Source organism: Meleagris gallopavo, chromosome 1 (genome assembly GCF_000146605.3).
Source record: "Meleagris gallopavo isolate NT-WF06-2002-E0010 breed Aviagen turkey brand Nicholas breeding stock chromosome 1, Turkey_5.1, whole genome shotgun sequence".
Lineage (NCBI taxonomy): Eukaryota > Metazoa > Chordata > Aves > Galliformes > Phasianidae > Meleagris > Meleagris gallopavo.
The window spans coordinates 180589622-180605397 of NC_015011.2; the positions used below are offsets into that span (position 1 = coordinate 180589622).

General features: G+C 42.7%; 1 protein-coding gene across 1 annotated transcript; it reads left to right on the top strand.

Annotated features, from left to right (window-relative positions):
- The first annotated feature begins 706 nt into the window (after window positions 1–706).
- CWC15 (CWC15 spliceosome associated protein homolog) lies at window positions 707–15352 on the top strand. The gene is made up of 7 exons (XM_003203503.4): window positions 707–813; window positions 2580–2718; window positions 4751–4863; window positions 6360–6448; window positions 7302–7412; window positions 14297–14415; window positions 14992–15352. Exons 2-7 carry the CDS (start codon window positions 2588–2590, stop codon window positions 15119–15121), a joined length of 693 nt encoding a protein of 230 aa, XP_003203551.1. The 5' UTR covers window positions 707–813; window positions 2580–2587; the 3' UTR covers window positions 15122–15352.
- The last annotated feature ends 424 nt before the right edge of the window (window positions 15353–15776 follow it).

Sequence of the window (15776 nt, forward strand, 5' to 3'; positions counted from 1 at the left end):
CTGCCGTTAGGTGCTGGGGCTCCTTGTGTAGCAACATCTTCAGAGACCTCTCCTGGGCTCTCTTCGAAGTTGCATGCTGTGTGAGGGGCTGTCCAGGAAAAAGTTTCCTTTGGAGATGTATCAAAGAATGTTTGACATCGCATGAATCACCAAAGTCTGATAAGCTGTAAGCAACAGCAAACACAAGAGAGAGGCTGCGTTTCAACTCTGGGCGATGTGTTCTCACACAATGGCTTTTTTACAAAGAGCAATGAATATACCCCACGTTAAGAGCATCAGCTGTGGGGAGCTGCTAGGTGAGAGACAGGCCCAGGTGATGCTGCTGACACAAGGACTGGAGGGCCTTGCTCCTCCCTCCAGCTCGTGGCCTGGACTCGTTCCTACCCCTCTGTTCTCAGACCCATTTGTAACAGCGGCCCTGACAGCAGCTTGTCCACGCGGGTGAGGTGGTTGGAGTTCACAGGAAGGGTGAGGAAGGCGCTAGGGGATCGGCCAGACACAGCCTAGATGGCCAAAGTTTGAGGACAGCGGGGCAAAGAGCAGCTCGCACCGCAAGGCCAGGCCGCGCTGCAGGGTAGGTGGAAGAAAGCCGCCATCGTTACTCAGGCAACAACAGCGCCTACTTCCGCCTCGGTAGCAAACATGGCGGACGCGCTTCCGCAGAGACGTAAGAAGGCCTTCCGGTCTCCATCTCTATGGTAGGTTCTCCTTCCGCCGCTCTGCTCTGTGGCCGCCGCGCGACGCCTTGTGGGTAGTGGGCGGGATGATGGCGGTGGCGTAGGGCCTGGCTGCTCAGCGGGAGAAGATCCTGAGGTCAGAGGCGGGGGCTTAGGGGACTGAATCGGGGGTTCTGAGCGTGGGGAGGCGGTGGGCGACCCGGTGGGACAGGAAGGAGGATGAGGTGGCGGGGCGGCCTGGCTGGGCCTGGGCGTGCGCCCATGGACGCGGCTCGGCCGGCCCAGCGTTGTGCGGCACTGCAGGGGCTGCTCCAGTGCTGCGCCGCCGGAACCTGAGCGGAGCGAACGGGCCTGAGTAGCTTCAGGCGGAGTTCGGGTCCCTTACGGCCCAGATAAATGCAGGATGAGCCCTGAAAGATGCTGCAGGGGCAGTTTCCGTGGGATTTGGTGATGCTCCATGGGTGTACGCAGTCGGGCTGGGGCTTGAACTCGGAGATCCCTTCAGTTACTTATAAATAACACAGATAAGTCCTGGGGTCACATCTTTCTCTGGTCGTGGCTCTGCACCACAGCCAGCAAGGCCTGCCGAGCTCCGGTTCGCCTGCATAGAGTCACTACAAGTGTCTGCAGTTGGGGGCAGTGGGTGCAGACTCGTGCTGGCTGCCTCTCTTCATGGAATCATAGAATGGGTTGGAAGGGACCTCAGAGCCCACCCACATCCAACCCCTCCCATGGGCTGGTTGCCCCCCACCAGCTCAGGCAGCCCAGGGCCCATCCAGCCTGGTCTTGAGTAACCTCCAGGGGTGAGGCACCACAGCTCCCTAGACAGCAGTGCCATGGCCTCACTGCCTTCTGAGTGTCTGTTTCTTTTAAGTCCTTAGGCTGTGCTTATGGATGTGCGTGTGCTGGTGAGGCAGAAATGTGTGTAGTTTCATTTAACAGACTGAAGATGGCACTGATTGATCATCTAGGATTTTTGTTTGTCTGGTTGATTTTACTGTTTTGTTTTTTTGGTGGGTTGTTTTTGCCTTGGTGGACTACCCTAAACTTTTAGATCTATGGTTTGTGCTTCAGGGCCTCCAGCAGCAGTGCTGAGCACAGTGTGTGCTGACAGCTGTTGTGTAGGTGAGACTGAGCTGAGCCCCTTTCAGTCCTTTGCCATACCTACACTTCTTGGCATCAGTTATTTCATTATTAGATCCTGTTGGTTCTGCATGAGTTTTTGTAGTTTCTGTAAGAGAGTTGGTGAATTTCTGTGTTTGCCTGAGGAAGGTGTTTTGTTAATTGCACTTAATTCACATAAGCACTTCTGAAGGTTTGCTGGCCAGCTGGAGCTCTGCTGCACTACCAGTGTTGATGCTGTGCCTGTACTGGAGAAATGAAGCAGGCCAGGACAAGGACTGTGGTGTTTAGAGTGTGTGACCATCGTCACTGTTCAGTTAGCAGCACCAGCACAATACAGTCCACGTTGGCTGGCATTTGTGGTGATAATGCTAAGATAAGCTTTGAGGCATAATTGAGAGATCATTTCCAATAGGTTTTCATTTTTGGCTGTGTTTTTTTCCAGAGGGGAAAGGGTTGAATTACACTTCTACCAAGACTTAAGGATAGGAGTCTGGCTCCTGGCGTTTTATCCACTTTTATAAACAGGACCTCACATTCTTGTTTGAGTCTCTACCATCTTTCAGACATGTTGGAAAAGACTTCATTTTTAGAACATCTGAATAGAAGCTGACAATAAAAAAAACTCCTTAAGCTTTAAGGCTCGTGTGCCAAATGATAGTTTGTATTGTGTAGTGGAATTTGCTGTTGCTGCAACAGTTCCAGGAGCAATGTAGCTTCTGGTGAATGTCTTTCACTTTAAGTTACAGTAATGACTGTTTTTTGCCCTTGACTCTGTAGTAACTAAAATGACGACAGCAGCAAGGCCAACGTTTGAGCCTGCAAGAGGAGGAAGAGGAAAAGGTGAAGGAGACTTAAGTCAGCTATCCAAGCAGTATTCCAGCAGAGACCTTCCCTCTCATACTAAAATCAAATACAGGTAAGTATTGTTATTGTCTGGCTTACAGCAAAGCAGGCTGGGAGTGTTTCATTGTTTTCTTCTTTTGATGTGACCAACACTCTGAATTTTTTTCACGTTAGATATTTGTTTGCTTGACATTCAGCAGACACAGATATTGTGCAGCAGTGCTGAAACTGCACATCTCAAAAGCGGGCTTAGGAAATTGAATGGGTTGCAACTGATTTGGAAGGTTTAGTTTTAGTGGTATGGATAACTGCCTGTGGAAGTGAATCATGAGAAGGTGATGTTTAGAGATAAAGCATTTCAAGTAGTGGAGTGGAAAGAGTTGGGGGCATACAGAGACAGCTGAGCTGATAAGGTGCCGTTACTTGCAGAACAAGATAGGATAAAAGGTATTAAGTTGAAAATGACATGATTTTCCATTTTTAAGACATATATTGGCAAAGAACCGCTGGGAAAGAGCACTAAGAAGAGGCAGGGCAATGTGAAACAGCACTTGGACATTAGTAGGTGTTGGAAGAGCTGATGTTAAACACTGGAAAAGGTTCTAGAAGAGTAATTTGCTTCAATTGGTGTGAAAGATAATGGGATTTTATATGAATATTATCCTGTGTTTGGAATGCTTAATAATTTGCTTATATTCTTTTAAGATAGCATGAAATCTGTAATCAATGTGTCACTTGGATTTAAGTGAATTGTAATCAGCCTAAAAAATAGTTTGGTTTTTTTCTAGCTTAAACTATTGCTTGGGTTTTACTTTCTTAATGCAGATGTTTGTCCTTTCACTGCTTCCCTCCTGCCCATATGAATAACTTTGAAGGTAACGTGGATATGGGAAGTTGGAATGTTTGGAGATACCAAAAGCAGGAGCACAAAATGTGCTGTTATGGGAAAAATGGCTGGTGGTTTGTCTCTTTAAAGAGAGCAGGAGTGTGGAACACCAGTCTGTTGTTCTGAAAGGAGTGTGTGGGGAGAAATACATACAGGAATGTGCAGTGTGTGTGGTAACAGATCCCTTTGAGTGTGTGTATGTGTGTGTGAGGGCGCATTAAGTGTCTTAAGTTCATTCTCGCAAATATCCAATACAAAGTTGTCTTTGCTAATTTGCCAGGACTGCATAATTGCAGGAAAGATTTGGTATTTCAGCACCACTCTCCCATGCCTCTTTGACACAGGGCCTGGGGGGGATTTTTGCGACCATGTCAGGGATTCTGAATTGAAGTTTTTAATTATAAAAGCAAATGAAATGCTTCAGCATAAAGACAGCCTGTGCACGCTGTGTATTTACAATGACTGGAGCCTGGGTTTCTTCCAGGCACTCTTATTTCCAAACCTGAGTTCACAGTAAGGTGAAAGGAATTGCTGCTTGTTTTTATTCATCAGTTCTTCTCAAGTCTTCCAGAGAAGTTCAGCATGTTCTAGGTGGAACTTAGTGTGACTTGAATATAAGTAGTCTGTTGATTTTTGCCTATGTATTATATAAAAGAGGGGAAAAGATGCATTTGCAATGTATTTCACTAAAGCTAGTGTTGTGCTCATTCCCTCCATGTTCCCTCCATATTTCTTTCTTTCTTTCTTTCTTTTTTTTTCCTGCAGTGATACATTGTATCTTCTGTTTTATGGGGAGAAAAGATTAGAGAACAGCATGCTCTAGTTTTGGTCTTGCAAGCCTGGGAGATTTGTTTGCAACAGCAATGTGAGATGGTAAAATGGCAAAGAGTAAACCAGAGTGTTGGTAATTGTCAGTTTGGACACTGAATTTGTGCTGCAGAGAACAGATTCAGAACTACCTGCAAAATACAGATCTAGTCAGGATGGTTTTGCAAAAATGTATCTAGATCTTTAAAATTTGAGAGCCACTGGAAGGAGTGTGTGTGTTTAATGCTCTTGTGTGTGTTACGCAGACAGAGAAAGAAGCATGTGTCCACGTGGTACCCAGCTATGTATAAAGAGTAGAAATGTTCACCACTGGATTTATTGGCCTCGTTTGATAAATTACTGTTAGCTCCTGACTGTCAGCTTCAGCCTTTTCCCCTCGTTGCTGTTTCAGACAGGCCACTCAGGATGCTCCCGAAGAGGTGCGTAACCGTGACTTCAGAAGGGAGCTAGAGGAGAGAGAGCGGGTTGCTGCGAGGGAAAAGAACAGAGACAGACCAACCAGAGGTAAAATCCAACCTTTAACAACCAGATCTTAGTACCTTTACGTGACACTGCTCTCACACAAAATTCCACGTTGAAAGTTTATGAGTTAGACACTGTGTTAGGAGAGCACAGTGTGGGATGTTGGCCTGATGGTTCCTTGAGTATTCATTGGCTTTCATGCTGGCTTCATGCTAGCAAAAATCTAGGCCAGCCAGTAGGGAAGCATCAAGCAGGCCAGCTGATACAGAATGGCTGTAATGAATTGGCAGCAAGTATGTACAGCTAACAAAGAGCTTTTTTTTTTTTTTTTTTTGTGCTTGGACAAACAAGACAGGAAGGAAAAGGGGAATGACTCATCTTCAACTGTTAGAGCATCAGAGAAGTAATAAATTGCTTATAAAAGTATCTGATTCAGTTCAGGTGCTGTGAAGTGAGAATTAAAACAAAAATCAAAGTTGTTTGTTATTTGTTTGAGAAATATTCATTTTTTTGATACGAAGCTTGACCAAATTTAGGTACTTTAGTACCTAAATTGTGAAGTGTACAGAATCATAAAATCACAAAATGACCTGGGTTGAAAAGGACCACAATGATCACCTAGTTTCAACCCCCTGCTATGTGCTATGTGCAGGGTCACCAGCCACCAGAGCAGGCTGCCCAGAGCCACATCCAGCCTGGCCTTGAATGCCTCCAGGGATGGGGCATCCACAGCCTCCTTGGGCAACCTGTTCCAGTGCATCACCACCCTCTGTAGTAAAAAAAAAAAAAAAAACTTCCTCCTAATATCCAACCAAAACCTCCCCTGTCTCCGTTTAAGACCATTCCCCCTCATGCTATCACTATCACCCTTGTAGACAGCTGTTCCCCCTCCTGTTTATATGCTCCCTTCAAGTACTGGAAGGCCATAGTGAGATCTACCCACAGCGTTCTCTTCTCCAAGCTAAACAAGCCCAATTCCCTCAACCCTTCCTCACAGGAGAGGTGCTCCAGCCCTCTGATCATCTTAGTGGTCCTCCTCTGGACTTGTTCCAAGAGCTCTGCATCTTTGTTGTGCTGGGGGCCCCAGGCCTGGAGGCAGTACTGCAGATGGGGCCTCACAAGAGCTGAGTAGAGGGTATTATGGCACTTCCTAATTCACAGCTAAAAGCAGATGTCATTTGAACCCAAGTAGATAATAGTAATGCTTGGTTGAGTGGTCTGCAATGGAAACAGTCAACTGAATATATTTATATAATAAGGGTATTTCTCCACAGCTTCTGCTGTTCTTTGTGAAATAATGACTTTAGAAGCACTTGGAGGCTAAAAGATAAGGTTGGGGATGTTAGTGCTTTGCTTGGGGATGCCTGCATGGGAGGAATTGGCATAGGTGTCAAGACTGAGGGGTGAGGAGAAACTAAGGATAAACTCCTATTTCTTACTCTAATGCAAGACAATTTATTAATGAATTTTTTTTTATTCAATGTCTGACTTTAGATGCTGTTTTTAATTAATTAATTTATTTTAATCTTATCTCATAGAACATACAACATCATCTTCTGTGTCTAAGAAGCCTCGGCTGGACCAGATTCCTGCAGCAAACCTCGATGCAGATGATCCTCTAACTGATGTATGCATTCTTCTGTCTTCTTTCCTTTCACTGTCCTGTCTTGGGGTTTTGCCACTGATAGAATGTGAGCTTCTAGATATTTAAGAATATACATATAAATTAAGACTTGTAACTGAGAACTGGTTTGGGGATACTCTACATCCAGTTCCTCTATTCTGATGGAAGTCCATAGTAGTTTTACGCTGCAATCAGTGGTGTTTTTAGAAGGGGGCAAGGATGCTGTGACTATTAGCATACAAAAACTGGGGAATTGAAAGTACTGCTTAAATCATTGGTGTTTTTTTAGCCTCAGGCTAAGTACTGGGTCAGTCAGAATTCCCCAAAGGTAAAGCAGTTGAGATACACTGATTGTCTGCATGAATAGTGAGTTCTTGGCTCCTTTCCTTGTGTTGATGTATTGGAGTTGTTCAGGCACTGAGAGCATGCTAATGTTTGTTTTGTTTCTAATAGTGCTCTATTTGATCCCAATACTGGATGAGGTATCTAGGCATACAGTTAAAGTGACCTGTGTTACAATGATTCAGAGTGCCAGCTCTCTGGGATCTGTCAGGAACATGGCATTTGAATTATTAAAATATAAGCATTGCAGTCATCTAAAACACTTATATTTTTGTCTTTATGGAATAGGAGCAAATGAACCAGCTATGTTATATTTGCTGCTCCTACAAGCACTGGTATGCTTCAGAAGTCAGCCTTAGCTAAATGCACCTGAACTGTCTGGGGGAGGGACTTCTCATAATTCTTTTTTTTTTCAAACAAGAGAGTCATCTCTGCAGACAGTGTTCAGAATGAAAAGCTGTGTCTATTACATGAAATTCATAAACTGTTTCTTTTCTACTTTTGTTGCTGTTAGGAGGATGATGAGGATGATGACCTGGAGGACAGTGATGATGATGACACTGCAGCTCTTCTGGCTGAACTGGAAAAAATAAAGAAGGAGCGAGCTGAGGAACAGGCTCGGAAGGTAAAATCCCACATTAAGGAGCATCTGGTTGTTGGTTTTTGTTTTGTTTTTTTTTTTTTTTTTTTGCAAACATGTTTAGTAAAACTGTTGTGCCTTAAATTCTTAGGACAGGTGAGAACTGGTAAACAAAGTGAGTTCCAAGCTCAGAGCTGGCACAACACATCAAAACAAGCTTCTCAGGTCAATCTGATGGCTTTGTTCTTATGTCTAATGGCATACCAGAAATTCTTTCTTTAGCAGACACGTTTATGGGTGAGTGTTTTGCTAAAATGTTTTATTTACTTTCCAAATGTAGAGGCATTTGAGTTAAGTTAATCTTGCTTTTGACATGCAAGTCTTTCTCTGAAGACAGGTGTCCTATCAAGCTGTAATTGTACTGGTGATCTACCCATGCCATCATCCAGTGGAAATTTCCTTTTTTGAAGCAAGAAATGAGACTTCTTATAAAAGAATTAAAAATATCAGCATATTCTTTGATGCTTTTGATCTTTTCACATCAGTACTGTGTTGCCTTGGCAAGGAATGTCAACTGAAACTATAAAACTGGAACTGTTTTGATATGATCATACACAGGTGACCGTATTTTGAAAATATCCACAAAAATGAAATGAATTAATTTCTATAGCATAATGTACAGCCTTGTAGTTTAACTGCTGGTGTGCTTTTTAAGGAATGCTCTTCATTAGAGACAACTGGCAGTAAACAGGGCGTGGTGTACAGCAGGCAGTAAGAGCAGCTAGGAAAGAATAGTGTTTTAACTGCTGTAGGTACAGGTGGCCACTCTTGAAGCTAGAGAGTTCTGGGCCAGGTCGGATGGGGCCCTGGCAGCATGGTCTAATATTAAATGGGGAGGTTGGTGGCCCTGCCTGTGGCAGGGGGGTTGGAGATTCATGATCCTTGAGGTCTCTTCCAATTCTGTGATTCTGTGTAATGAAGTCTACAGTGGTAAAATAGAAGGTTAAAATGTGTTCTGTGCTCCTTCAGTGTAGAAGCTTTCCTATAGAAGTCTGTTGGTTCTTGAAAGTAAATCACACTCTGCAGAAACGAGCACCTTTCTCTATTGGTGTGTAAAAATCAGGTGTTACACCTACAGAACTCTGAGCTTGTCACTAGAGGGTGCTAAAAGCTCTGAATTCCTTAGTATGGCATTCGTTCCGTTTTGCTGTGGTTTAACTGGTACTCTTCACTTTCCTGGCTGCTCCCCACCCACCAGAGATAGGGCTTTCTTACAGTGCCCAGTGCTACGTGCAAACTCTGTGCACACAATGAATCCCCTATTTTATCTGCAAAATGACCATCAGCTATTTGTAGTAGTACATATTATTGCTCTGGTCATTTCTTCATTGAGTGACAGTTAATTCAAATTAACCTTAAAAATTACCTCATGAGAGTTGACATCTTCATTAAACCATGGGCACTGTGGTGTAGTTGGAGCTGTTTTTCCTGGGGTTCTTTGGAGTGTAGAGAACAGTGATGAAAAGTGAAAACCAAAGCAGAGTGCAGCATTGGAATCTTCAGTAGTAAAGCTCTCCTGAGAGAAGGTCTCATATTTATTCTGGCTTTAAAGGTGTGATCTTTAGATTATGCTGTTACCCCCATCCTTAGCATAAGGCATTGCTGACAAAAAGTTTTGCATCCAATTTATGTAAATCCTTTTTCCCATGATGTCTGTGGATTTCACATTACCATGTCTTGCAAACTGTGATTTAAACCTAATTTAGTAGGTAACTTTGGTTGTTATCTGGTTGACTTGAGGATAACATCTCCTGTAAACTCTTATTTGTAGCTGCTGTTAATCCTAATCCACTTGGAAAAAAAATGCTTTATCTACTGAAGCAGTGTAGTCCTTAGTAAGCAGCTTGGATAAAGCAGTGGCAAGGCCAAAGGGAAAGAGCAGAGTGAGTTCTTCTTCACTTTCTGCACCTCGTTCTCCAATCTGTGTTGTTCTATGGGCAGATGAGTTTGCATGTGTGTGTTCTTGGAACAGGATAGAATGGGTCCAGTGTAGTACTGTATCCCAAATTTGTGCTGTATGTTATTTTTTTTCCTGATAATTATCCTAAAATGCTAATGCAGTTATTTCTGAGATTTCATTTAAGGTAAATGGTTTATTTTAGTGAACTCCTTTTGCTCATTGCTTTGGCGTCTGCTATTTAAGGATCCATAGAAGGAGGACTGTTTATTCTCAAACACATTTCTGCTCAGGCATCTAAAACTGGAAGCCAGAAGTGTGCTATCTTTCACTTTGTCATGTTCTCTGGTAAATGCTCTCCTGTGGTAGTACCAGTTTTCCTTGAAAACCTCTAAACTTAGTTTTGGTAAGTAGTATTAAGAGATTCTAACTTTCTTCATGGCATGAACAGAAATACCAGTGTGAAGGAAGTCCTTTGTCAGCCAAATAAGAGATTACTCAAAACCTGCTAATTTCTCAAATTCCTTTGTATTCTTTAGAAACATAAAATAATCATCATAAATAAAAAAGCTAACTGAGATGGCATTGTGTTCTGACTTTCTTCCTGCCCTCTGTCACTTCAACCCCTCTGGTTGCTCCCACTGGAGATGGAGCTGACCAGAACATTTCAGTTCTGGATGCTGTGTCTGTGGAATAGTTCTGATCTTGTCTGAAACTGCCCAGCATGAGGACTGCTGTCTGTGCTGACCATCCATGGTAGGGTCTTGTGGGAATATTCCAAATGCAGCATTACAGCAGTCTTAATTTTCAGTTCTCAAGCGTTTCCTTAAAAGGTAAATTGAAATAATTAGAAACAAACTCAAACCACTGAGCAGCTGCACATATGTGCACTGTTCCAGCAGGGCTGTTCTAGCTTTCAATCCTTCTCTGCTTATCTGAGAACAGACTGAAAGTTTTGGCTTTGTTTTCTTGCAACTTTATTTCACAAAGTGCTGCTCTATAAGTAAATGTCCCACTTTACTGATGGCTGAAACAAACTTTTGCTCTGTTCTGTGTTTTAGCCACGTCCTTGACTTCTTCCAGCTAAAACATGAAATGAATCCCTATACATGAACTCTTTCACTTAAATTATAAATGTATAATTAAAACTAAAGTATAAGGTAATGATTAAGAAAGATTTCAGTGAAGAGGCCAAGGAGATGATCAGGTGTATTTCTTCATGAAGTGTTTGTGAGATGTGCTAGCAATCCTCATCCTTGTCAAGAAGTAATGGTAATGGCCCATCTTTTGTGGGAAGGATGGCATCAACTCTGCATAGTGACTCCACAGTTACAAGTGCCTTGTATGTTTATTTCGTGGAATTTCAGTCCATTATTTGAGTAGAGTTAGTGACTTATATAGGATTATATTACTGGGATGGAGTAAGTACTGGGCAGCCTGGTCTGGTATTAAATGGGGAGGTTGGTGGCCCTGCCTGTGGCAGGGGGTTGGAGCTTCATAATCCTTGAGGTCTCTTCCAACCCAAGCCGTTCTATGATTCTATGAATAATTCAGTTAAGGTTAATGTAGTTCTGTCTGCTTTTTCCCTAACTGTGATGTCGCATAGCAAGTTCAATGCTGCACAATGGATGCTTGCTGTGACGTCCCGTTCATGTGGCATCATCTCCATCTGCTTCCTTGGCTTGTGGGACTCCCTCTGCCTGCTGACTCCTCACACTGTAATGTTCCTATTCTGTTCCTTTACCACCTGCACAGTGGCAGCAGAGGAAGGAGTTACGTCCCAACAACAGGGCTGATTTCTGGTTCATCCCTGCACGTGGTTGGTACAACACAGTGCTGTTGCAAAGCACAACGCAATGGAAACGCAGACAAAGATGTTATTTTAAAAAAGGATGATATGAATAGGGATGTGTTGTTTGCTCCCTTAGGAGAAAAAACTTTTCTTCTGTTGTAGGCTTGCTGCATCCATAGCATTTTAGCTTAATATGCCTTTGTTTCAACACATAAAAGAACAGTGCTGGCTTTGGAGTACCCTGAACCTGTTTTACCAGCAGCTGTGCTTTATCTGCCCCAGAGGTGTGAAGCTCAGACAGCTGGGAAGGTTCTGTCTGGTCTGTTCCATTTGATACAGCCCGTGCTGTACCACTGGGAGCATCCCAGCTTTCAGCAGAGGAGTGGGCAGTGCATGATTTATGTGGAAAATTCTGAAATGTAATGAAAACCTTTTTTGGCTGGAGGTGAGGAATTCTACAGCTCTGGCCAGAGTGCATAAATCAGCTTAAGTGCAAATGTCAACTTTACACCACTGTGAGTTATACCTTGTATTTCCTCTGTGTCATGTCTCTAGGATACAAGCTTTAATAAATATCCCATTTCTTAATTCTTGCATACCTTCTTTGGAAGGTTTTGGTGAAGCTAAATAATAGAGAATTCCTGAAGACTAATCTTCAGAATTAGCCTGCTTCTAATGCAGCAGCTCTGTTGAGATGTCATCCAACCTAGGCTGCCTTGTGATGAGTGAGCTACAGGAGTGCTGGGATGTCTTTGTTCAGTGACTCAACCTGGCGATGTCTTACTCAACACCTCTGTTCCCTGTGTGCTTCCAGACTCCAATCTGTTGGCCTTTAATCACAAAGATAACTCTGTGTGGTTTGTTACTGCTTCTGGTTGTGCTGTCTCTGCAGGTCTAAAAGGAAGCTGGGTTCTGTATGTGAGCATAGCTGGGAGGCAGCCAGTGGTGGCACAAGGAGCCATGGGGCTCTGCAGCATCGCTGTCAGCAGATATGGAAATGGATCTTTGAAAATAAGATTTGTAGATGTTTTCAGTCGCTGCCATCACTATAGAGGTGCCAAATTGGGATGCGCATACAGATTATTTCTGCAAGCTTCCATTGCACTGCGATGGAGATGCAGTCAGTGCAGCACACAGAGCACGGTGAGCTCCTTGTGTGTGAAACTCATGGGAGCAGCACAGCTCCCTTAGAACCTCATCATATTGTACTGCTCTCTACTGAGCTGTGAGCTTGGGTGCCTGCAGGCAGTTAGCTGGACGTTGATGTCTTCCTCTGGAGCTGCATCCTGCCCTTTGACCACTGCTTGTGGTATAACACTTACAGGTGCTATGGCATTCTTCAATTTCAATTTTTTTGTCGCCACATTTTTACTCTTCAGTCTGACAATACTTTTTTCATTATCAGAAAGCAAACTATGTGATTGATGGAGATTGAAGGATATTACGTGGGTTACACAAAACAGATAAAAGTTATGACGATGCCTAGCGTGCTGTTTTAAAGTCTGATTATGGAAAAATGAGACATGCAGCTGAGTGCTCAGGGTCAGTAACTCTGGGTCACTGCCAAGGTTCATGTCTCAGAAACCTGGTGTATCATGCTCTGTGTGCTGCCTTGAGAAGAGTTTCCCTGCGGTTCAGCTCTAAGACAGGCAGCTGCTGTGGCAGCTTGAGAAAAGTTCTTTCTGTAGAAGCATTTGTCAACTGAGAAATACTGAGTTCTTATATCGAATCATATCATAGAATCATAGAATGGCCTGGGTTGAAAAGGACCACAATGACCATCTAGTTTCAACCCCCTGCTGTGTGCAGGGTCGCCAACCACCTGACCAGGCTGCCCAGAGCCACATCCAGCCTGGCCTTGAATGCCTCCAGGGATGGGGCATCCACAGCCTTCTGGGGCAAACTGCTCCAGTGTGTCACCTCCCTCTGAGTGAAAAACTTCCTCCTAATATCTAAACTAAACCTCCCCTGTCTCCGTTTAAGACCATAGGAGAGATGCTCCAGTCCTTTGATCATCTTAGTGGCCCTCTTCTGGACTCTGGCTCTTACTGCAGCTAGTTTCTCATGAGTACTGTCCAGTATGATACTGGACAGCACAAGGGGCGTTTGCATGTTAACATCCTGCTGTAGGTTTCCCTAATGGCCTTAACAAAGAATCTGATCACCTCTCAGGAGATTCCTGTAAATCGGTACTGATTTATTTTATTTTTTAATATATTTTAAATCCAGCCATGGATTTGCTGCAGTTTGAAAATCACCTTCATTTATCGTCTCCATCTTTTCATTTCTATAATAGATAAAAGCAATGCATTGAGCTTCCTGCTGCACTAATGAGACTTGGGGATATATTTCTTTTTTTAACTGGATGCAGAGAAGGGAAACATAGTCATCCCAATGAGAGAATTCAGCTTTCCTTCTTGTAATCCCCAAGAGCAGCCCTTGCGATGCATTTGAAAGGGCACTGAAAAATGTATTGATGTGAAATGAATGTTACACAATCATTTTGAAGTCTGTAAGCGTGTAAGTCACCAAACGTAGTGATACATTTTGAAAGCGTGGGCAGTGAAATCCAATTTGTGTTGCCAGTAGTGCAGTGCTTGGCTTATGCCTGAGATACACTTCTAACAGTAGATCTTTCTGATCCTCATTGTTGGAACTCTTAAATAGTTTTTATTTATCCACTTAGTTTTCACTTTAAATTTCTTAGTATTCTTTTCAATTGGTCCCTGTGGAACTGGTACTTGTCAAAGCCAAGCAGAGTGCTCAAAATGATCACGGAGTTTCATATTGCTGGAAGGTTCCTTCCACCTACTGAATATTGTATAATGTATCTTCTTTTCTCATGAGCATAAGGAAAGTCTTTTAATCTGTATACAGTTTTTCTTATAATAAATATGTAAATGGTAAATCTAGGATTTGACTGAATACTTGATGGAACATTCGAAATAAGTAGAGCAGAAACGAGTACTGCTAGATCAACAGTTTGTTAGCAGTGTTAAGCTCTGCGGTGTATCTTCTGTCTTTATTCTGCTCACATACAAGTGTCAGATGCTCTGAGAAGGCTGAGCTGGGAATTAAAACTATGAATGTATTTGCAGCTAAATTATGTTTATCTTTCTCTATCAACTAAATTTAAAAAACGGCCCTGAAATGTAATATGTATCAATTTCTGGTTCTCAGGAGCAAGAACAAAAGGCTGAAGAAGAAAGAATTCGGATGGAGAACATCCTGAGTGGGAACCCACTGCTGAACCTCACCGGCCCAGCACAGCCCCAAGCAAACTTCAAAGTGAAGAGGAGGTACAGTGCAGTCTGTGCTGTGATATCCATCCCTGAGTTCTCTCTTGTTGCTCTGTCTATTAAATGTCATCATTTTCTTGCTCGAATCTTGCAGCAAAGTGATGTGAAGTGAGAACACTGCATATAGTGGTTTGTCTTATTCATTTCCCAGACACTGTTCACATTACTATGAAAAGTAGGAGGACCAGTTTTCCTCAATTTGATGTCATGCTTCCATTTTAGAATACTAATTTTATTTTTAGAGTGACTAGAATTAGTAGATAATGGTCTTTCCCTAGATAGAATTCTTGTTTACACGTTACATTACTTTTGTGGTTAGTAGAAATCAGGAGCATTGATGGTTTTCTCTGCTCTCTTCAAGTGCCTGTTATTTTTTGCAAAGGTAAGGTAACCTTCAGTGCACTGATACTATTGCTTCTAACAGAAGACCATTTAGGAGATGACTCGGTTTAGAAGAACAGATCTTTTGATTAATTGCTTGTAATACATTGAAGTAGGAAAGCCAAACTTATTTAAGTGGTTTTTATAAATAGCGTCACATTGATTTACCAAAGTTAAAAACGTCTTTCTTTTCAGATGGGATGATGATGTTGTCTTCAAGAATTGTGCCAAGGGGATAGATGAAACAAAGAAGGACAAGAGATTTGTGAATGACACTCTGAGATCAGAATTTCACAAAAAATTCATGGAGAAATATATCAAGTAGTACAGTTTTATGTGCTGTGGTGCTGATGGATTCGGCAGGTTGTTCCCCCACTCTCCCTCTGAATTCAAGGCTGAATATTTGGTCATAAATTCCAAAATGCTGTATCAAAATTGTCAACAGCTTCATAAATAATAACTGCTATGTATGGAGTTTTATTCCTTCAGTATGCTTTCCTTTTTGGTTTTAATTAAACCAGTTTGTGTTTCATGAGTGTTCTTCTGTTTGCAAGAATTTACTTTTACTGTCCTTCTTGTAAATGGTGGCAAGAACTGTTTTGCAGTACATATTGCAGTTGTGCAAAGTGCTTTCCACAACAGCCTGCATTTGTAGTGGTTTGTAATTGTGTGAGTGCTGCTATTAACAGTCAGGGAATTGCTGAATGTGATGAGCAGTGTGAGCTGAGAAGCCCACCCTTTATGTAGCAAAGTGGCCTTGCTTTCTCTTAATACCTACTTACAAACATAGTTAATCTTCACTTTTAGTTTCTTTTTATTAGCAACCAAATCATAACTGTGTGGGATAGCTCTGAGTTCCCAACCCTGCAGCTTCTGCGCTGTCTTGGCTCAGTGTTTCTGGGGCAAAACAACATAGTGCTTGGGGCAGCACTGAGTGCAGAATGCTCCTGGGGGCCTCAAAGGCTTTTCCTCTTTACTGA

What these genes read in the sequence shown, in the direction of transcription:
- CWC15 (XM_003203503.4), top strand. Translation starts at nt 2,588, where the DNA reads ATGACGACAGCAGCAAGGCCAACGTTTGAGCCTGCAAGAGGAGGAAGA. An exon ending in CATACTAAAATCAAATACAG is followed by an intron (nt 2,719 to 4,750) that starts GTAAGTATTGTT and finishes TTGCTGTTTCAG; the next exon opens with ACAGGCCACTCAGGATGCTC. An exon ending in AACTTCAAAGTGAAGAGGAG is followed by an intron (nt 14,416 to 14,991) that starts GTACAGTGCAGT and finishes CTTTCTTTTCAG; the next exon opens with ATGGGATGATGATGTTGTCT.